At 44.5% G+C, this 23,915-nt stretch overlaps 1 protein-coding gene across 1 annotated transcript; it reads left to right on the forward strand.

Annotated features, from left to right (window-relative positions):
• The first annotated feature begins 1,210 nt into the window (after positions 1–1,210).
• LOC109781743 (BTB/POZ and MATH domain-containing protein 1-like) lies at positions 1,211–23,153 on the forward strand. The gene is made up of 2 exons (XM_020340348.2): positions 1,211–1,732; positions 22,260–23,153. The coding sequence occupies exons 1-2, from the start codon at positions 1,279–1,281 to the stop codon at positions 22,700–22,702; spliced, it is 897 nt and encodes a 298-aa protein (XP_020195937.1). The 5' UTR covers positions 1,211–1,278; the 3' UTR covers positions 22,703–23,153.
• Positions 23,154–23,915: the final 762 nt, after the last annotated feature.

Consider the following 23,915-nt stretch of genomic DNA (forward strand, 5'->3'; position numbering starts at 1 on the left):
AAGCGCATTGCATCCATCTTGACCTTGTGATCATCGACGACATCCGCAACATGCAACTCCAATATCATCTTCTCCTCCTCAATTTTTTTTATTTTTTCCTTCAAGAAATTGTTTTCTTCTTCAACTAAATTTAACCTCTCGACAATAGGGTCGGTTGTAATTTCCGGTTCACATACCTCCTAGATAAATAAAATCTATGTCACGTTGGTCGGCATAATTTTCATAAACAATAAATGAACCAATAGTTATAAAGATAATATATACCACATCCGAATCATAGACAGGACGAGGGCCGACGGGGGCGGATACCAAAACCATCGCACTATATAATAACAAGCAATAAAATAGTAAGAAAATTAGACAAGTATCTATCTAAAGTAAGAATTTTTCTTTCAGAAAGAAGATAAGAACAAGAGGCTCACCACGGTGGTGCCGGCGACGAGATCGGCGCGGGCGATCGACGGCGGTGAAGACGGGAATGGGACGTGACGGGCCGCTAAACCTAGACAAATCTCGAGGAAAATGGAGCTTTGAGGTCGAGCTTCGAGACGAGAAAGCTTAACTAGTGTGGCTTGGGCATTTCACCGAACACCTCATGTGCATAGGAGGTGAGGTAGAGCACCACAAAGCCCTCCCCTCGCCGGCCAGAAAAAAACAGAGCACTGGAGTGCTCTGCTCGCGGGCGAGGGGTATATATAGGCACCTCATTAGTCCCGGTTCGTGGTATGAACCGGGACTAAAGGGCAGCCTATGGTCCCGGTTCAAGCCACCAACCGGGACCAATGGTGGTGGGCCAGGAGCAAGCCTATTGGTCCCGGTTCATCCCACCAACCGGGACCAAAGGGGCCAGACAAACCGGGACCAATGCCCCCACGAGGCCCGGCAGGCCCCTGGCCTCACGAACCGGGACCAGTGCCCCCATGGGTCCCGGTTCTGGACTGAACCGGGACTAATGGGCTGACCCGGCCTGAACCAAAGCCCTCTTTTCTACTAGTGACACGACATAGGGCGGCGGTGGCGGATCGGAGACGGGCGTGCAGAGGTCAAAACGCGGCGGCGCGTCAACACCGTAGCCACCGACAGCAGCAGGCAGCCCAATCTCCGGCCGCTGGCAAGACGGTGAGTGCCCTATTTTGCTCTTGTTCGGTTCGTCGGGTTGAATGATTCGCTAGTTTTTTAAGCACTGTCAATTCTGTGGAAATTTCTTCTGCTTGCTGGTTTTTTTTGGGTTGTGACAATCGTTTAATTGGACATTGTTCAGTGAGCAAGCCAGCTAAGATGGCAGAGCCGGAGACGGAGACCACCATCATGGCCTCTTGTGTCTTCCAATTCAAAGTTGATTACGAACAAAGCAAGCAGCTTCCCATTGACAAGGCCATCTGTTCCGACATCGTCTCCGCCGGGGGACATCTGTGGAGGATCAGGTGCTACCCGCGTGGCGATGCCGAGGACGGCAAGGGCGAGTATATTTCTGTCTACCTCGAGCACATGAGCAAATCCAGAAGCGTCGGGGCCATCTTTGATATCTTCATAATCGGTAGGGATGGCAAACCACCTATGTGGGACATATCGAACGTATCTAGGACACTCCAAACCTTTGAAATCAATGGAGATAAAGACCAGCGCGATTGCTGGGGATGGAGTCAGTTCATCAAGGAAACTATTTTGGAGGAAGATTATTTAACAGGGAGACACTTCACAATTGTATGTACCATCATGATCATCGATGACAGTCCTCCCCACTAGTAGAAAAAGGGCCATTTGTCCCGGTTCATAAGGTCCATCTGTCCCGGTTGGGGAACCGGGACAAGTGTCGTTACTAATGCCCTAGGCCTTTAGTCCCGGTTCTTATACGAACCAGGACAGATGGGCCTCAACGTGGCCGCTCCGGCGAGCCCAGGCAGGAGGGCCTTTGGTCCCGGTTGGTAGCACCAACCGGGACCAATAAACTTCCACGCGTTAGCATTTCAGGGGCTGGTTTTTTTTTTGAAAGGAGATGGTTTAGGGGTTTTGGGGGTTAATTTAGGTTGTTATAGGTAGCTAACAGAGATATGTGTCCTCTCTTATCTCCGTGCTACTGCTATGTCTAAACATGACTTATATTGAAGTGAGGCAACATGTGGTGCATGTCGAAAGTAATACTAATCCTAACTTAATCAAGTTTGGATTGTACTACTTTCGACATGCACCACATGCATGTTGGCTTCACTTCAATCCATTCCATGTTCATTTCACCCACAGATATATAATAACTCTTCATGCTCGCATCATGCATCATCATAATAACAAGCCCTACTAATCATCATCATACAACTTCTACTCGTTATTAATAACAAGTCATACGATCATCATCTTGATAGTCATTGAACCAACCCTACTTAATTGTTCTTAGCATATGATCATCAGTATTAGGCAGGACCTAAATACCCTATTTAAGGTAAAATAGCATACAACAATATAGACCCTGACTCTCCATTATGGAGAATGGAGATCATCCTGTCTCCAATTCTTGCGCGGCGCTTCCTTTTGCTTCCAAGAACCTCCTTACGACTGTCCATACATTTTTTTCCATTCTCTGATTAGCATGTCTCCACTTCTTTTAGAAATTCGGTATGGACAGTTGAGATTCGTAGGATGACCTGGTTGTATGTTCAAAACATGAAGGCTACCATACTCATACATCAAATGAGGCACACAATCCGTCGGGATTCTCTGTTGAAAAACATAGTAATAACTTCATAGTTAGCGATGATGTACTAGTTTTAGAAGTATGCAAAAGATGCACGAATGTCGCAATAGTAGAAAATCTTACCAGGGTATCTCCATAGTAGTTACCGTAGTTCAACACGTGCACTAGTGGCACGTATTGACCATAATGTTGAGGAGTTTTACAATAGATATTGTAATTCTCAAGATCAGTACAAAATCCGACCAGATGATTTTTCTCCTTATAAGTTAATTCAGAGCCATCGGTGTAGTAGGTTCTGTCTACCATCTTCCGCACATTCTTTGAACAATCAAAATAAGCTGTAAATGGAAATAAGCTATCAACTATTTTGAAATGAACAATATAAATTAGTTAATAATTAACTATGTTTGAGAAACTCACATAGCGGTAGAACTGGAGGCGTATCAACAAGGACCCAAATGTCCATATTGTCTTGGTCGATGTCAGGATCACCAAGATCCATGGTGACAACCATACCCTCATCAAAACCATACATCTTGCAAAATGCTTCCCAATTTTTGCAACCAAAATGGGTTACGCTCTCAGCATTATACAAATTTACTTCAAAATCCACATCATGATAGGTCCTTAGGTGAATTTTCTTCGTTTCAAAATTTTCATGGTCTTCAAAATCCATCATCTTCAAGACATAGGGTCTTGCATGGCATGGGATAAGCTGTACTCGAATTGTAAAAGATGAAAATTACATGTTGAAATAGTTGAAGTCATGCTTAATTACGAAAAAAACACTTGTCGTCATTGCGTACCGTTTCAACATCGAAGGTCTCCTCGAGCTTAATGCTGAAGCGCCGATCATCATCCAAGTGAGGCTTGTCGCACAAACCTCGATCGTCGTGGCACCAGCCGCACTCCCCCGGGAGACTTTCGTCGCCCGATGACGATATTTCCTATGCTCATAATTCAAAGATTAAACTTGTACAATTGTAAGTGCATCTAGTGCCCCTTAGTGATTTTGGTGTATTGAAGACTTATAAGTTAAGGGACTAATACGTTTGTGAGTGTACACAGGTCTATAAGTCTATGAGGAGTTTGATATTTATAGAGAAAGTCGACCCCTAAAAATGAAGTTCTTTGACTGAAGACTTTGGTATTTCTGAAGACTTTGAAAGTGAAGAAATTGGTGTGACCTTGAAGACTTGGTATTCATTCGAGGAACATGAAGCATGAAGACTTTTGTTTTCGTAGTTTCATTTTATCTTTCTTGAGTCATAGGAAACACCGTACTGTTAAAGGGGGTCGAGGAAATACTAAGGAAAAATTTCCATGTGATGCTCAACTCAAAATCCTACACCTACCAATCCCTTCGAGTGAAGCCATTGGAAATCTCATACAGTTCAGTCATATTCTTCAGTGACAGAGACGAAGTTCTTCTGGTCTCTGAGGAATTTGTTCTGACTGAGGAGTTAGGAATTCGCCAGTGCGGATTGCCTACACAGTGAGGAACATGATAGCCCTGAGGAATCTGAGCCTCAAATTTCTGACCGTTGCTGTGCTATGCGCCAGCTGTCCCAAAATATCTTATCCACCTAACGATCATATCATTGAAGGGCATTTATGTCTTATCATGTCGGGATGCTCCCTAGGCTATAAATAGCCGCCCCCTACAACCACTAGCTGGTTGGCTGCTCCGAGAGAAACTGACACTTGTCATTTGAGAGCATCCCATCCTCCGAGGACTTTGAGCGAAAATCATCAAGTGAGGAAAACCCCAAACCCAAACACCTACAAACCCCAAGTGATTGAGCATCACTGAAGAGATTGATCCTGCGTGGATCCGGCGCTTGTTACCTTTGAAGACGGTGCTTCTTCCAGACGGTTAGGCGTCATGGTCTAGAGCATCCAAGAGGAAATCGTGGATCGCCGAGTGACCGAGTTTGTGAAGGTTTGGAAGTCACCTGAAGACTTACCACGAGTGATGGACGAGGTCTGTGTGACCTTAGTTCAAGGAGAATACGGTGAGGACTGTGTGTCCGGGACTGGGTGTCCTCAGGTTTAAATACCTAGCCGCTCCAACCAGACGTACAACTGAGACAACAGTTGGAACTGGTCTACCAAATCATTGTCTTCACCAAGCCAACTGGTTCTATTTCCTCAACTCTTCCATTTCCTCATTACTGTGTTGTGCACTTGTTCATATCTGTGTTTGAAGACTTTGACTGAAGACTTTCTCAATTTCCTCAGTTCAATTTCTTCAGTCTGTTTGTCTTCATCCTGTGTTATCCTGTGTTTACGCTTTCTGTACTCTGTGCTTGTTTTCATTTCATCATGATGACTATGCTTGTGCTCTGCTATGCATACTTTTGAGTACTTATTCCGCTGCAAGTAGTGCTTCGCTAAGGAATTTCCTCACCCACAAATTCCTCAGTGAAGAATTCATAAAAATCGCCTATTCACCCCCCTCTAGTCGATATAACGCACTTTCAATTGGTATCAGAGCAAGGTACTCCCTTGTTCTGTGTGATTTTGGTTTAACCGCCTGGAGTTTTAGTTATGTCGACCGCAGGTATGATCAAGGTCTCTGCTGGGTGTCCTACCTTCAATGGGACGGACTACCCCTACTGGAAGAAAAAGATGCGAATGCATCTTGAGGCAATTGATAACGATCTCAGGTATGTGGTGGAAAATAGTGTTCCCTCTGTCTCACCCTCACTAAACGCTGCCGATGTGAAGAGATTCAAGCAACTCGATTCTCAAGCGAAGAATATCATATGTGGCCATCTGAGCAAAGGACAGTATGGAAGAGTGAGTGCTTTGGAAACTGCTAAGCTTATCTGGGATAGGCTGTCCAAAGTAAATGAAGGAGTCTCAACACAGCGTGACTCTCGAGTTGATGTTCTTCGCAATCTCTTCAACCGCTTCAAAAGACTCGACAATGAAAATGTTCAACAAACCTTCGATCGCCTCACTGACATCTCAAATGAGCTTCAAGCACTTGGTGCCACTGACATCACCGACCACGAGGTTGTGAAGAAACTACTAAGATCGCTTGACTCCTCATTTGATATTCTGGCATTGATGATACAAGAGCGTGCTGATTACAGTCACTTGATCCCGCTGATATCCTCGAGAGGCTAAATACTCATGAGTTCCAGCTTGCTGAAAAGAGAGATCTTTATGGTTCGAGCTATGGCAGATCATGTGCACTGAAGGCCAAGGCAGTTTCTGAGTCTGAAGATGAAGACTCTGACAGCAGCCTTGGTACTGATCCTGAAGAACTAAGCCATGATCTAGCACTGCTCGTGAAGAAATTCCAGAAGTTCTCAAGACGTGGTCGCTTTGGAAGACCCTCAAGGAGCAATGATTCCTCATCCAGTGACTACAAGAAGAGGCTTTGTCACAAATGCAAGAAACTAGGACACTACATCCAAGATTGTCCTCAGTGGGAAAAGGAATCAAAGAAGAAGAAATACAAGGATTACAGTTCTGATGATGCGAAGAAAAAGAAGAAATCCTCAAAATCTTCATCATCGAAATCCTCAAAGTCTTCATCTCACAAGAAGAGCAGCTCCAAGAAGGCTCGTGCATTCATTGGCAAGGAAATGGACTCTGAGGCTAAATCTGAAGAAAATGAGGAAGAGGAGGCATCTGAGGATTCCGAATCCGGTGTGGCGAGCCTAGCCCTCGCTACTGCATTCGTCAGCAAGTCTATCTTCAACACTGAAGAAAATGACCTCACCAACAAGGCTGATGAAGGCAATGATGACTACGCTCCCACCTATTGCTTCATGGCAAAGGGTGCCAAGGTACTCAATTACACCTCCTCTGAATCAAGTGAGAATGAATCTGATGAAAACCTTAAGCCCAAGTATTCTAAACTTGCTAAGATTGTTGTGAAACAACAAAGGGCCCTTGAAAAGGTTCAAAACATGCTAGACAAAAGTGATGATATGTTGGGTGAAGAAATGGATCGCACTAAAACCTTGACTGAAAATCTTCAGAGACTTCAAACTAGGTATGACAACCTTCAAGGTCATCATAACACTCTTTTGTCTGATCATGAGAAGCTTTCTTATGAATTTCTTCAAAGAAAGCAAGATCTAGAGAAGCTAAAAGTGAGTTATGAAGATCTTCAGAAGGAGCGCGATTCATTACTTGCTCAACAAATCAGCGCTGCTCAGGAAGAATTTGTTCCTCCATGTTTGAAATGCATTGAACGTGAATCTGCTAATTCTTCACCTGAATGTTCAAATGCTTCTAATGCTACAAATTCCTCTACTGTCTCTGCTATCATTAATTCCTCATCTGAGGACATTTCTAGTATCACTAACAATGCAGGGCTGAAGGAATTGTACATAACAGGCATGTACAAAAGCCTCAAAGGGCATCAGACTCTTTGTGATGTGCTTAAAAAGCAGATCCTCAACAGGAACCCTAGGAAAGAGGGTATTGCCTTTGAGAGGAAACTCAATGCTGATGGTACATATTGGAAGCCTGAGCAGTACCCCAAAACCTCATGGGTTGCTGCAAAGGGACCTCCAGTTGATCCATCTAACTTATCTGGCTTTACATGTGAATCTTCTCATTCTTCTGATGAGTCATTTGACTCCAACTATAAATTGTTCAAAAATCAGAATGGTGAAGTATTTGCTAGATATGTTGGCACTAACTGCAGGAACGGTTCCCCTATGAAGAAAATCTGGTTTCCCAAAAGGTGCCTTGAAAGTCTTCAGGTGATTGTCCTCATGACACCACCTGTGAAGAATAGGAACCCCAGATCAAATTCTTCATATGGATCCAAGTCCTCATACGGACCAAATTCCTCACATGGATCAAATTCCTCAAAAGGATCAAAGTCCTCATATGAACATCATTGTGCTAACAACTCTGTTTCGCAGGGAAGAGCCAAGGGCTATGAATATGAGCATTATTCTTCTAATCATTATGTTCATAAGTCCTCGAAGAATTTCTCTGCTTATTCATATGCTTACCCTAACTTCTCTTATGTGAAACGAAATGGATTGGCTTCTATGCCACCTTTCTCATATGGAGCTCACAGAGTGATGAACTCTTTGCCACCCCTTCAGATGTGGGTGGTGAAGAAAAAGAACTAATCTCTTCTGCAGGGTCAGGTCTCCAGACATACTTAAACGTCTGAAGAATTTGCTGGAGACCTGAAATGTGCCTGAAAGGACGTAGGCTAATCATGAAGAAATGAACTTTCATTTCTCACATCCTCATACTGCTTTATCTGTTCTATTGCTTGATGAAATTGATCTGATGAATTTATGTCATATTCTTCACTGATGAAGTATATGAAGTTCGTAAGCTGCACTAATTCATCTGCAGGATGATCAACCCAAAGCCACTGAGTGGGTCCTCGACAGTGGATGTACAAATCACATGACTAGTGACAAGAATCTATTGATTGATGCTCCCTTATCACCATCGCATCTGAAGCATATCATCTTCGCTGACAAAGGCAAAAGTCAGGTATTGGGTCTAGGTAAGGTTGCGATCACAAAGGATTGACACAAGGACAAAGTCATGCTTGTCGAGTCCTTAGGATACAACCTCATGTCTGTCTCAATGCTTTGTGATCTTGATATGGTAGTTGTCTTTGGCAAGTATCGTTGTGTTGTGGTTATGGAAGCTGACAATTCCAAAGTCTTCGAAGGCTTTAGGAGAGGAGACTTGTATATTGTTGATTTCTCTACAGGACCGCAACCAGCCGTGTGCCTACTTGCAAAAGCTTCAGAAGGGTGGCTATGGCATCGACGACTTGGTCATGCAGGCATGAGGAATTTGCACACGCTTGCACAGAAGAAGCATGTCATTGGCATTGAGAATGTCAAATTCCTCAAGGATCACTTGTGTGGAGCTTGTGAAGCTGGAAAGATGACCAAGGCTAAGCATCCAGCGAAGACTATCATGACCACTACTCGACCATTCGAATTGCTTCACATGGACCTCTTTGGTCCTAACCATTACTCAGCTGTCACAAATGACGCATCTCTCTATGGGCTTGTTATTGTTGATGATTACTCTCGTTACACATGGGTACACATTGTTACTTACAAACATGAAGTGCAGGAAGTCTTCAAATGATTTTCCTCGAGGGCTTCAACCAACTTTGGTGTGAAGATCAAGCACATCAGAAGTGACAATGGAACTGAGTTCAAGAATTCTGGTCTTGATGACTATCTTGATGAACTTGGTATTACTCATGAGTTATCTGCTCCTTACACTCCTCAGTAGAATGGCGTCGTGGAGCGTAAGAACAGAACTCTTGTTGAGATGGCTCGCACTATGCTTGATGAGAACAAGACGCCTCGACACTTCTGGATTGAGGCAATTTATATTGCGTGCCACATCAACAACAGGGTATATCTTCACAAATTCTTCAAGAAGACTGCCTATGAACTCCTCACTAACAAGAAACCCAATGTGAGTTATTTCAAAGTCTTCAGTGCTAAATGTTGGATTAGAGATCCTCATCACAATGCTAAATTTGCATCGAAAGCACATGAAGGTTTTATGCTTGGTTACGGAAAGGACTCGCACACCTACAGAGTCTTCAACACCGTTCTTCACAAGGTTGTTGAAACTGTAGATGTGCGGTTCGATGAAACTAATGGCTCGCAAAGAGAGCACCTACCCTCTGTGATAGATGAACCAGCACCTGAAGAAACTATCAAGTTCAAGGCTACTGAGGATGTCATTCCTACCAAAGAATCTGCTGAAGAATTCATTCCAGAACATGAAGAACGTCGAGCTAATGCGCCTGAAGAAATTGGTGAAGAAAATGGTGCTGAAGAAAATGCTGATCAAATTCCTCGACGACAACCTACTCATCCTCGCGTTGCAAAAGAAGTGCAAGTTGAGAAGATCATCGATGACATTGAAGCACCAGGTCCTCTCACACGCTCAAAAGCTTCACATTTATCTAACTTTTGTGGGCACTATGCTTTTGTCTCTATCACAGAGCCCACTAAGGTAGATGAAGCATTTCTGGAGCCTGAGTGGATTTAGGCCATGCAAGAAGAATTACATCAGTTCGAGCTCAACAACGTTTGGGAACTGGTCAATCGTCCAGATCCTCACAAACACAATATCATTGGCACAAAGTGGATCTACCGCAACAAGCAAGATGAAAATGGCCTTGTGGTGAGGAATAAGGCACGACTTGTAGCTCAAGGCTACACACAGGTTGAAGGAATTGATTTCGATGAAACTTTTGCACCTGTTGCTAGACTTGAAGCTATTCGCATATTACTTGCTTATGCTAACCATCATGATATCACTTTATATCAAATGGATGTGAAAAGTGCATTCCTCAATGGTAAGCTTGAGGAAGAAGTATATGTTGCTCAACCCCCAGGTTTTGAAGATCCTAAGCATCCTGACAAAGTCTTCAGACTAAATAAGGCCCTCTATGGCCTCAAGCAGGCCCCTCGAGCGTGGTATGATACTTTGAAGGAATTCCTCATGAAGAAAGGCTTCAAACCCGGTTCACTCGACCCTACTCTTTTCACTAAATCATATGATGATGAATTGTTTGTATGTCAAATATATGTTGATGATATCATCTTTGGTTGTACTGACCAACGTTATAGTGATGAATTTGCCTATATGATGAGTGAAGAATATCAAATGTCTATGATGGGGGAGTTGAAATTCTTCTTAGGTCTTCAAATTCATCAACAGCGCAATGGCATATTCATATCTCAGGAGAAATACCTCAAGGATGTACTGAGGAAATTCGGCATGCAAGATTGCAAAGGCGTCAAAATTCTAATGCCCACAAATGGCCATCTGTGCACTGATGAAAATGGTATTGACTTCGATCAAAAGGTATACCGCTCCATGATTGGTTCTTTATTGTACTTATGTGCATCTAGGCCAGATATTATGTTTAGTGTTTGCATGTGTGCCCAATTTCAAGCTACACCGAAGGAATCACACCATAAGGCTATGAAACATATTCTTCGATATCTAGCTCACACACCAACACTAGGATTATGGTACCCCAAGGGCTCGGCTTTTGATCTCATTGGATATTCTGACTCTGACTATGCTGGTGATCGTGTGGACCGCAAGTCAACATCTGGTACATGTCATTTCCTCGGATGATCTTTGGTCTGTTGGTCCTCGAAGAAACAGAACTGCGTATCACTGTCTACTGCTGAAGCTGAGTACATTGCTGCTGGTTCTTGCTGTGCTCAATTGCTGTGGATGAAGCAAACTCTCAAGGACTACGGCGTCAACGTGAAGAATGTGCCTCTCTTCTGTGACAATGAGAGTGCCATCAAGATTGCTCACAACCCAGTTCAGCACTCGAAGACAAAGCACATTCAGATTCATCATCATTTTCTTCGCGATCATGTGTTGAAGGGCGACATTTCTATTGAGCATGTGAAGACTGAAGAACAACTAGCCGATATCTTCACAAAGCCCTTGGATGAGAAGAGATTTAGCAAGTTGCGGTGTGAGCTAAATATCTTAGAATCTTCGAATGTTGTTTGAAAAGGACACCCATCCTAACACTTATGCAAAATTGATGACTTAGATGTGCAACACATGAAGAAACGTTTTTCTTCAAACAATGAAGAATAACACTCTAAGTGTGAAGAAATTAATGAAGAATTTGATTCTCAAAACCCTACGACAATTGTACGCGGTGTCTGAAATCATCATTCTTATACGGTGGGTCACGCCACCACAAAAGTTGAAAATCTTCAATTTGAGTTTTTCCTCAGTATTGAAATTCTTCAGTTGTTCATATTCTTCAACTTTGCAAAATCTTCACTATTTTCGTTATTTTTCTTCATTGGCTATATATATATATACATATATGAGTTTATGTCCTCTACAACATTCACTTATGGCTAATTCTTCAAGTTGGTTTTTCTGCTGAGTGAATGTGATCGGACCCTTCCCCCTCTATGCTATACTCAACCCAATCTATTCACAAATTCTTCATGTGCCTTCTATTTGAAACTCGTTCAAAATCTTCATTGTGTCCTTGTCAGCTGAAGAATTTGCGAACGGAACTTTTAACTTATCTTATCCAAATTTTCGGCTTTGCCGCTCAAACCGTTCTGCATCCCACGATATACTTATCTATTCACCCACGATCTCCACTTCTCAGTACGTGGGTGACACATGTCATGCGAATGAGAAGGGTCAGGGGCACGTTCGTCCAATTTCTTCGGGCGAACCGTTTTTCACCATGGCTATAAATACCCCCTCTCCCCTTCCTCACTTCTTTTACTCCGCTCGACCTCTCTCCAGCTCGTGCTTCCCAAACCCTAGCGCCGCCGCTACATCATCGTCGCCGGTGAGGAAGAGCTTCACTGCCTCGACCTCGTCGCCGTCGTACTCATGCCGGCCGCGGAAATCTTCACTCCGCCGCCGCCGTATCCGTCTTCCTCCGCCAAGTTAGGGCGTGGAAGATCTGCACAGACGAGCTTCACTTCTCCACATCCCAGTTCGTTGTGTTCTTCATTCAGGGTAATTAAAAGTTACTTTTACTACCCTCCTTGATTCAAATGACTTCTACAAAATCTTCAAAGGTGTTTATTCCTCAAATTTTTAACACACTGAACACCTCACTTATCATCTGTTCTTGATTCGTTTCTCTAAGCATCATTTTTCTTCAAGATTCCTCAATTGTGTGGATCTTCAATCTATACAACTCTGGAACCTAAGACAAAGAACGCTTAGTGAAATTCTTCAAGACTCATCTGGTCAAATTCCTCAAACTTGTTCTTTTTGAAAAACCTTCTGAGAACGCATATGACCTCTCCAAATTCCTCGCAACTATACTCTGTTCACAGGTACTCATGTCCGCTGCTGAATCACTAGGTTCTCATCAACTTAACTCATTTGCAGCATTCCTCGAAGAAAAGTTGCATACTTCTTTAGAGAGTTCAATTGTTAAAATTCCTTAACTGAAGAAAATGGCTGATGGAAAGAAGCCACAGAAAGGAGGAAAGAGGCCTGAGGTCAATACTGCCTTTGAAATCCCTGAGGACATTTATGCTGGGTACTGCACACCCCCTGAGGAAGATAAGAATCAGCGCAAGGTGCGCATTCAGAGGATAGAAAGGAGATGGGCAAAAGAGTGGAGGGAGTGCAGGTATGTGACTCCAAAATACATGAAGAAATTTGCTGTTACTCCTCCATGCTCAAGACCTCCATTGGCACCTGGCCAAGAGGCAGATCCCACTAGCATCAAGCGCGGTGAGGATTTTCTTGAAGAATGGGCCAAGCGCCAGGCCAAGTTGTCCAAATAGGCTAAGGAAGCAGTGAAGAAATTCAACAAAGATTCCACTGCTGCTGCTGCTGCTGAGGCCTCTGTAAGGCCGAAGAAATCCATGGCAAAGAAGCCTACGCACAAGCCAAGTGCCTCTTCTTCAATGCCCTCACGGCCAATTTCCTCAGCTAAGCCCTCACGGCCAATTCCTCAAGCCGCTCCTGCTCCTCCAGAGTCCTCAGCTGCTCCGACAAAATCCTCAGCACCTGTGCATCTTGCCACGTGCCAAAGGACTACAGGCATCTCCATTGCCTCAGGAGCTTCAGCTAGTTCCTCAGATGCACCAAATTCTTCAACAGGACCATCTCTGCTGAAGACAAAGACCACTGCTGGACGAGGCTCTCGCCCAAGTCCTCAGAAGAAGCAAGTCGCCTTCCAAGTACCGTTTGAAGAAGACGAAGCTGATGATGAAGAACTTGCTGAAATCATCAGAGACAGGCAAGTCAGGGCCGCTAGAGCCAAGGGCACAAATGTGCCACTGCTTTTGGATCCAAAGTTGATCCTCGGCTATATTGATCTCTGGCACAAGGACCCAAACACTCCTATGCCTGACTTCAAGTTGACACCTGGCCAAAGTCACATGCTGATCCATTTCATCAGTGAAGAAAAATGGAAATATGAGAAGGCCAGGCAGCTCAAGAAAGCACAGTACAGGAAGGAGAAGTTCCTGAAGAACAACGTTGTCTCTATGACAACTGATGAACTTGTAAAGATCCAGTCTGAAATCAAAATCCTCAGCGATGATTTCAACGCATACTATGCTGATTGGAAAGGAGCCAAGGTCAGGTTCGTCAATCTGACGAAGACACTCACTTCAAGTGTCGCTGCCTCTGTGCATATTGAAGTCACTCCGGCTGAAGCATCTGCTCAGCCAACTGAAGAACATGCCAGCACCGCTGATGACAATCAGGCTGCTGAAGACAATGTGAGTTCCAAGGCTGATGACTGCATTCCAGCCACTAAAGAAATTGCCAGGGCACCCACTAGTGGTCCGCCTGAAGAAAATGAAGAGGTCAGGACAACTGCATCAGTTGTGCCTGAAGAAACTAAACCAAATTCCTCTGCTCCTCCTGCGCCTACTCCAACTCCAATCCTTCCATCTGCATCATATGTGAAGAAGACCAAGGCTGCAGAGCGTGCAGCAGTGAAGAAAAGGAAAGCAGAGCATGCAGCAGTGAAGAAAAGGAAAGCATCAGCTTCTTCGGATTCTTCAGCTCCGAAGAAAATGAAGCCTATGACCAGCTCTTTTGCAAACCCGATTGATGCTGTTCCGATCTCAACCATGCCATCAAAGGACCTTGTTCCTTTTGATGAAGAATATGTGATCCCTAGCGGATCTGATGAAGAAACTCCTTCTGCTGCTACGTCAGAGCAGATGGATGAAGAAATTGAAGTGGATGAAATCCCTTCAACCCCAGTTGTTTCCTCGCCTATGCCTCAGTTCACAGCTGAAGAGGCTGGCGTTGAAGAAATTGAAGATGAAGATGTGGACATTGGCTGTACCACACCAGTGATAAATGATGACTTTTGGGAAAGTCAGCACCCCAATTCTCCACTCTTCACTCCACTGCAGCAAATTCCTCAGTCCCCAGTCACTACAGTTCAAATGGGATCTGATGAAGCTCATGAAGACATTCCAGCCGCTAGTGCTGAAGAAAATGAAAATGAAGAATTCAAGAACCAGGCTGCCACTGAAGAGGAACAAGAAATTCCTTAGCCTGAAGAACCTGAGATTACGATTCCTGAGGTCATCATGCAACTGACTGACACTCCACTGCCCAAGCCAAAGGATCCATTCTCAAGGAAGCAAACATTCAAGACTGATGCCTTCTTTGGCAAGCATGTATTCTTCACTGATTACAACCCTTATGACTCTGCTCGCATAAGGAAGAGGCGTTTCTGGAGTGCCAGCCAGGCAAATTTCTATTCCTCAGTGTTGTTCAACAAAGACAAAGTCTTCGATCATGAGCACATTCCTCACGTGGATATGGAATCTCTGCCATGCTTCGAGCCAGTCCTCGGTGTTCTTCATGATGCTGGACTGTTAAATTTCTGCACTAACATCTGCGATTGGAATGAAGAACTTATTCTTCAATTTTATGCGACGCTGCACATCACCTGAAATTCTGAAGATGTGAATTCATGGGTGCTGGACTGGATGTCTGAAAACACTCACTACAAGGCACCGGCTACTGAATTGCTTCGTGCCTTACCTCTCAGTCCGCCCCTTGAAGGTGCATGTTGCGTCTACAATGAACCTGAGCTTACCGATCACTACATGCAAGTGCCGATGAAGCCTTTGAAGCCAGGGCAGGCCCCACGAACCAAATTCCTCGTGAAGGAATTGCTGTATGTGCCTCGGACTGTCTATCGCATTCTGACGAAGACATTGAGTCCTATCAAGGGCCATGACTCAAATGAAGAAGAAGTCGTCGGCATAATGAAGAATCTGCTTTTCAATATCATTCATGGCATTCCCATAAACTTCCATGATTTCTTCATGAGGACTCTGTCCAATATCGCCATGTCACCATTTGAGTTGAAGCCTTATGCACCTTGGATTATGAGATTCATCAGGACAAGGTCTTCACTCAACTATAAAGCTGATACACTGAAGCATTGCAGCTACTTGCCCCCAATTGAAGTCCTCAAACGGACATTTTCCTCAGCTGATGAAAAGGGCAAGGCTACTGCTGTAATTGATGAAGGCATTCGTCCATTGGATGGACAATTTTGCAAGGCTGCATCCTACTCCACCAATGATGACTCTGCCACCCATGACTCTGCCGCAAACGCACCCAAGCAAAATCCTCAAGGCACAGCACCCAGGGTGATGACTGACCGTGAGCTTCTCATCAGTCTTCACCAGAAGGTTGATCGCAATCATAAATGGGTCAAGCGTCAGTTTGGTTCAATTCTTCACAACATGACTGCTACCCATAATGCAGTGAAGAAAAACCACTACTACCTTCATGAAACCCTAAACCGCACCTGGGCTGTTCTGTCTCAAGTCTATAGTGAAGAAGATCTGAAGAAAATGGGTCTCAAGGAAGATCTTGACTGGGATGCACCTCCTCCGAAGAAGTACAAGAAGGTCAAGGTTCCTTCCTTGGTGGCCAGCTCCTATTCTTCATCACGTGACACTAATGAACATGAAGTTTTGGACGACATTGCGGCAGGCCCTACTCCAACAAACGACCCCAACAACGCTGACGCTCCTTCATCACCTTGATATTCTTCAGGGGCGTCAGTCCTCATTTTCGACCTTTTGGTCATTTGATGACAAAGGGGGAGAAATTTGAGTTAGTCTTCAAGCGGGTCTATCTTATGGGCTTTTTTTTTTCTAAAGTTACAACTCTCGTTCTTCTGATGACTTTGTTGGATTGAGTTGTAAACTTAAACTCTATGGTGGCCTGATACTTTTGATGTTTCTTCTGCATGCTTATTCCTCGTTAATGTTATTGCACGCATGCTGAATTACATCAGTCACCATATTTCATCATGCATTTCAAATTCTTCATATATTATGTCAAATGCGTGTATGAATTACAAGATATAGGGGGAGATCTCCATGATTCAATTCTTCAAGTGTGCATTGCTTCAAAAGCAAATTCCTCACTATGCACATCTTCAGGGGGAGTTCTTCTATATCTTGCAATCAAATTCCTCAATATCTGTATTTACACTTCATATGTTTATCCTCGTTGAAAACTTAACCTATATTGTCATCAATCACCAAAAAGGGGGAGATTGTAAGTGCATCTAGTGCCCCTTAGTGATTTTGGTGTATTGAAGACTTATAGGTTAAGGGACTAATGCGTTTGTGAGTGTACACAGGTCTATTAGTCTATGAGGAGTTTGATATTTACAGAGAAAGTCGACCCCTAAAAATGAAGTTCTTCAACAGAAGACTTTGGTATTTCTGAAGACTTTGAAAGTGAAGAAATTGGTGTGACCTTGAAGACTTGGTATTCATTCGAGGAACATGAAGTGTGAAGAATTTTGTTTTCGTAGTTCCATTTTCTCTTTCTTGAGTCATAGGAAACACCGTACTGTTAAAGGGGGTCGAGGAAATACTAAGGAAAAATTTCCATGTGATGCTCAACTCAAAATCCTACACCTACCAATCCCTTCGAGTGAAGCCATTGGAAATCTCATACAGTTCAGTCATATTCTTCAGTGACAGAGACGAAGTTCTTCTGGTCTCTGAGGAATTTGTTCTGGCTGAGGAGTTAGGAATTCGCCAGTGCGGATTGCCTACACAGTGAGGAACATGATAGCCCTGAGGAATCTGAGCCTCAAATTTCCGACCGTTGCTGTGCTATGCGCCAGCTGTCCCAAAATATCTTATCCACCTAACGGTCATATCATTGAAGGGCATTTATGTCTTATCATGTCGGGCTGCTCCCTAGGCTATAAATAGCCGCCACTACAACCACTAGCTGGTTGGCTGCTCCGAGAGAAACTGACACTTGTCATTTGAGAGCATCCCATCCTCCGAGGACTTTGAGCGAAAATCATCAAGTGAGGAAAACCCCAAACCCAAACACCTACAAACCCCAAGTGATTGAGCATCACTGAAGAGATTGATCCTGCGTGGATCCGACGCTTGTTACCTTGGAAGACTGTGCTTCTTCCAGACAGTTAGGCGTCATGGTCTAGAGCATCCAAGAGGAAATTGTGGATCGCCGAGTGACCGAGTTTGTGAAGGTTTGGAAGTCACCTGAAGACTTACCACGAGTGATTGGACGAGGTCTGTGTGACCTTAGTTCAAGGAGAATACGGTGAGGACTGTGTGTCCGGGACTGGGTGTCCTCAGGTTTAAATACCTAGCCGCTCCAACTAGACGTACAACGGAGACAGCTGTTGGAACTGGTCTACCAAATCATTGTCTTCACCAAGCCAACTGGTTCTATTTCCTCAACTCTTTCATTTCCTCATTACTGTGTTGTGCACTTGTTCATATCTGTGTTTGAAGACTTTGACTGAAGACTTTCTCAATTTCCTCAGTTCAATTTCTTCAGTCTGTTTGTCTTCATCCTGTGTTATCCTGTGTTTACACTTTCTATACTCTGTGCTTGTTTTCATTTCATCATGATGACTATGCTTGTGCTCTGCTATGCATACTTTTGAGTACTTATTCCGCTGCAAGTAGTTCTTCGCTAAGGAATTTCCTCACCCACAAATTCCTCAGTGAAGAATTCATAAAAATCGCCTATTCACCCCCCTTCTAGTCGATATAACGCACTTTCAACAATTAAATATATGTACTACAAAAACTAAATTAGATCATTATTATTCATCACGGGTTGACTATCTGTTTGTCGAGTCTTTTCTTGAAAACTCTCAGCTCACGTGGTGTATACATTCGACCGTTGGTGATGGTCGCTCCTCCACTCGTCCCCGAGTGCATTACACCAAAATGTCTAGCACACGGGAACGAAGGAGAAGCGACCCCCACGACAATAGTCGGGATTCTTCGTCCTCTCATATATGGTGGAGACTCAACAGACTTAAAGTCAACTCGAAATATAGTTGAATTATCTTTCTAAAAAAAGATTTGGCTGGTCTCACCTCGAGGTCGGAGGGGGTCGGTGACGGGGACGACGGCGGGGAGGATGGAGGGGGGCTCCTAGATTTCTGCGACAACAAAAACCCTATAAGCTATCAACTAATCATATGCATACGCCTAGCATAGTGCTCCCCAATTTTAGCATTCAAAGTAGGAGTAGTTTTCCAATTTGAGGATTCAATAAGCAAAATCAAATCACAAAATAAAGTAGTATTCATATTATGATGCATTCAATTATAAGGAAAACTACATCATCTCTTGCGTCCGTACATCGTCGAATATTATCACTAATACACCTCGAATACTATCATACATATAATATCGCTAGTACAGCTAGAACCGTAGCGCCCGACGGGTATCGGCGCGGGTGGTGGACACCCAAAGAGAAGGAACCATCACATGATCATAGCTCCAGTGAGATCCCTGAAGAAGCTGCCAGGTATTGTCGAACCTGCCCTCCAACGCAACCATGTAGCGACGGACGTGCTCGTCCTCCTCGCTGACACGGTGACGTACCACCTCCGCGGTGTCCGGAAGCCTCGGCACCGTCACAGGCCCACGCGACCGCCACCAAACAAGGATCGGGTCAATGACGGGCTGGCTCCTCACCAACCTACGCCCCCGGAAGGTAGCACCTCCCAATACCAGCCCGGCGGAGCCCAGTCCCGGACATGGCCCCTCTGATCAAGCCGGCCTCCTCCGCCGAGTCGACGACGAGGATGCGGGATAGGCATCGTCGACGTCGATGCGGGAATAATTGCTTGAACTAAAAAAATAAACTAGTTCTATTAATTTTCTTGCTAAAAATAAACTACTTCTATATATAGTAAAATAAAGTAGTTTTCTTAAATCAACTAGTTCAACTACTACTAAGCACTTAATTACTATAAATAAAATAAAGTAGTACTTACTAAAAATAAACTACTTCTATATATAGTAAAATAAAGTAGTTTTATTAAATCAACTAGTTCAACTACTAAGCACTTACTATAAATAAAATAAAGTAGTACTTACTAAAAATAAAGTATTTCTATATATAGTAAAATAAAGTAGTTTTATTAAATCAACTAGTTCAACTACTAATTAAACACTTACTATAAATAAAATAAAGTAGTACTTACTAAAAATAAGAAGAGGAAGAAGAAGGAAAAGAAGAAAGAAAGAAAGAAAAAAAATAAGAAAAAAGAAGAGAAGAAGAAGGAATAGAGGAGAAGAAAAAAAATTAGAATAATCTATTCTATTTTTTCTTCTTCTCCTCTATTCCTTCTTCTTCTCCTCTTTTTTTTCCTTCTTTTTCCTCATCTTTTTCTTCTCATTTTTCCTCTTCTTTTTTTTCTAAATATGAACATATACATAAAAGACTTTGGTCATACACAATTTTAATATGAGTTTTAACTTAGTAAATTCTATGAACAAAAAAATTCCACAAACATCTCATCTCGTCTCCACAAAACACATCTCATCTCATCTCATTTCATCCAAAAATAATTCTTTGCACATTCTTTGCATATGAACATACATACATTTACTTTTTGTTCCTTAAATGTAACATATGAACATTTTCTTAAATGAGCATATGAACATACATATCACCAAAAAATAGACCTTTTTCTTTGCATATGTACATAAAAAAATCTATACACATCAATCCATCCATCCATCCATATATATAAATACATCAATCCATCCATCTATATATATGAAAAAAATTAAAGAAAAAAATTCTATGAACCTAAAAAAATTCTAGGAAGCAGGGGCAGGGGCGGCGGCGGCAACGCGTAGGGGCAGGGCGGTGGCGGCGGCAACTCGCGGGGCAGAGGCGGCGGCGGTGGCAGCGCAGGGCAGGGACGGCAGCACGCGGCGGCGCAGGGGGAAGGGGAGTGGAGCTCACTGGGGGGCGGCGGCGGCGGCAGCGCGCAGGGGCAGGGGCAGGGGCAGCGGCGGCGGTGGCGCGCAGTGCAGGGTAGGGGCGGCGGCAGCGCAGGGCAGGGACGGCGGCGTAGGGCAGGGGAAGAGGGGGCAGAGCTCACTAGGGGCGGCAGAGCTCACTGGGGGGAGCGTGCAGGCTCGGGGAAGGGCAGCGCAGCAGTAGCCTGGCGGCGTCGGTGTCGGAGTCGATCGGCGCCGGGGCAGGGCGTCGGTGTCGAGAGGAGAATGGGAGGTGGGGGAAAATTTCCTAACTGTTGTATATATAGACAGAGCATTGGTCCCGGTTCGTGGCACCAACCGGGACCAATGCCCCCTTTAGTCCCGGTTGGTGCCACCAACCGGGACCAAAGGTCTCTTTTCAGCAGCCCAAAGGGCGGGAAGCAGAGGCCTTTGGTCCCGGTTGGTGGCACCAACCGGGACTAAAGAGGCGGCATTTGTCTCGGTTGTTACCAAGAACCGGTTTTAATACACCCCTTTAGTCCCGGTTGGTGGCACCAACCGGGACTAAATGCCCTTGCAGAGCGGCGTGCTGGTGAGAGTTTAGTCCCACCTCGCTAGTTGAGAGGGGCGCAGTGGTTTATAAGCCCCACTGCCGCACCCCTCTCAACCTCCTCTCCATTGCAGGCTTACGGGCCTACTTGTTACTGCTATGACTGATGGGCCTGCTGGCCCTGCTGCGGGCCTGAATCCTGGCCCATGGATGGGTTTCTAGTCGTACTCAGGCCGTGGTGGCCCAGTAGGTGGCAATTTTTTTTCCTAGTTTTTTTTTCATTTTTGCTTTATTTATTTTGTTTTGTTTTGTTTCTACTTACAACAAAATACTTATTTATTTTATTTTATTTTGTTTCTAATTACTTATTTATTTTATTTTATGATAATTCTTTTTGCTACTAAAGTTTCTGAAATTGAAAAGCACTACAAATGAACTCTGAAAAGGTTGAAAGTTGGCATGGTATCATTATTTCACCCACATAGCATGTGCAAGAAAGTAGAGAGGGTTATGGCAAAAGCTGGATCTACTTTGTGTACAAAACGGATAATCTCTTTCGAAGTATCAGGGTTTCATACGGAAACTCGTTTGTTACAAAGGGATTTCATTTTTAGAACTTATTTGAACTCCATAGTTTTTCTGTGTTCAAAATGCACCATTCAAAGTCACGTCATCAATTTTCAACCCTTTCCGACTTCATTTGTTATTTTCCATGTATTTACTGATTATTTTGAGCTATAAGACCCTGAAATTGAAAAGCACTACAAATAAACTCTGAAAAGGTTGAAAGTTGGCATGGTATCATCATTTCACCCACAAAGCTTAACTAGTGTAGCTCGGGCATTTCATCGAACACCTCATGTGCATAGGAGGTGAGCTAGAGCACCCAATGCCCTCCCCCTCGCCGGCCAGCAAAAAACAGAGCATTATGGAGTGCTCTGCTCGCCGGCGATGGGGTATATATATAGGCAACTCATTTGTCCCAGTTCGTGGATGGAACCGGGACTAAAGGCCTTCCTTCTGTCCCGGTTCCTGCCACGAATCGGGACCAATGGTTGTGGGCCAGAAGCGAGGCCCATTGGTCCCGTTTCGTGCCAAGAACCGGGACAAATGGGCCCAGACGAACCGGGACCAATGCCCACGAGGCCCCGGCCGGCCCCCTAGGCTCTCGAACCGGGACAAATGCCTCCATTGGTCCCGGTTCATGGCAGAACCGGGACTAATGGGCTGGCCAGGCCCGAACGAAAGCCCCTTTTTCTACTAGTGCCCATTGTCGTCCCGCCTCCAGACATCGGAACCCATCTTGGCCGTCTGCTAGGTCATGCTGACGGGACAGACGTGTCATTCGTCGTCGACGATGAGACATTCCGTGCACACCGAGCGGTGCTTGCTGCCCGCTCGCCGGTGTTAAGGGTAGAGCTCTTTGGTTCCATGTCAGAGGCTATAATGTCATCCATCACGCTGCACGACATCACACCTGCAACATTCAAAGTTATGCTTCGCTTCATATACACGGATGAATTGCCCGGGGAAGACGAGCCCACAGACTCATCCGTTGAGATGTTTCAGGATCTGCTCGCTGCTGCTGACCGGTATGGATTGGATCGACTGAAGGTTATTTGTGCCCAGAAGTTATGGGAGAAAGTGTCTGTAGATCCACAGGTCGTGAACGACGAGTGTAATGCTGAGGAAAAGAGGGTACAATAGAAGGAGGAATCGCCAAGGTAGAATCGGGGGGTGGCGACGAAGAAGTCACCGGAGATGAAGGTGTAGAATCCGGTGACATGCTAGGCGAGGAGACCGGAGAAGATGGTGGCTGCAAATCGACTAGAGGTGGAGAAGCAGAGGGAGTGGAACGAATAGGCACAGGCGCGACGGGGGTGATAGGTGAGTCAGGAAAAGTGAGGAAAGAGATATCCTCCACTGAAAAAATCGAGGAAGATGGGCGTGGGTAGAAGGGAAGAGACTCATCAAAAGTCACGTCTCGAGAGATACGCATCCGATGACCGATAGGATCCCAACAACGATAGCCCTTATGCTCATCACTGTAGCCTAAGAAGACACACTCAACAGACTGAGCGGTCAGTTTGGTGCGTTCGCGAGGGGCAAGAAGAACATAGCAAACACAACCAAACAAGCGAAGCATCGAATAATCAGGAGAACGATCAAAAAGACGCTCGAAAGGAACACCACCCTGTAGAGCAGCGGAAGGCTGTATATTGATCAGATAGGTGGAGGTGGAGACGGCCTCAGCCCAAAATGAGGCGGGAGAGAGGCAGCAATCATCAATGCACGAGCCGTCTCAAGAAGATGTCGATGCTTTCGCTCAGCCACACCATTCTGAGCATGAGCACCAGGACAAGAGAATTGAGAGAGAGTGCCTTGCTCAGCAAGAACACCACCCAACATCTTAGAGATATACTCGCCAGCGGAGTCAGCACGAAAAACACGAATGGGTGAAGAGAACTGAGTATGAACCATGGCAGCAAAACGCTTATAAATAGACAACACCTCACTACGAGAAGTCATGAAATAAAGCCATGTGTAACGAGAGAAATCATCTATGAAAATAATATAGTATTTATGACCACCTTTCGAAGCGAAAGGAGCCGGACCCCATACATCAGAATGAACTAAATCGAAAGGACGCTTAGACACTGACTCACTATGTGAATATGGTAACTGAATCTGCTTGCCAAGACGACAACCCTGACACTCTAAAGAGACATCTCCTGAGACAAACCCCAGAAGACCGTGACGAACTAAAGACGACAACCGAGAACCACATAGATGACCAAGTCGATGATGCCACTGCTTGAAGGAACCAGTAACGGAGGCGACAGAAGCGGAGGAACTGGCGATGGTGGTGGCAGCGGAAGGAACATGAAGCCAGTCCAACTCCCAAAGACCCTGAGAATCA

This window comes from Aegilops tauschii, chromosome 1 (assembly GCF_002575655.3).
Source record: "Aegilops tauschii subsp. strangulata cultivar AL8/78 chromosome 1, Aet v6.0, whole genome shotgun sequence".
Taxonomy (NCBI): domain Eukaryota; kingdom Viridiplantae; phylum Streptophyta; class Magnoliopsida; order Poales; family Poaceae; genus Aegilops; species Aegilops tauschii.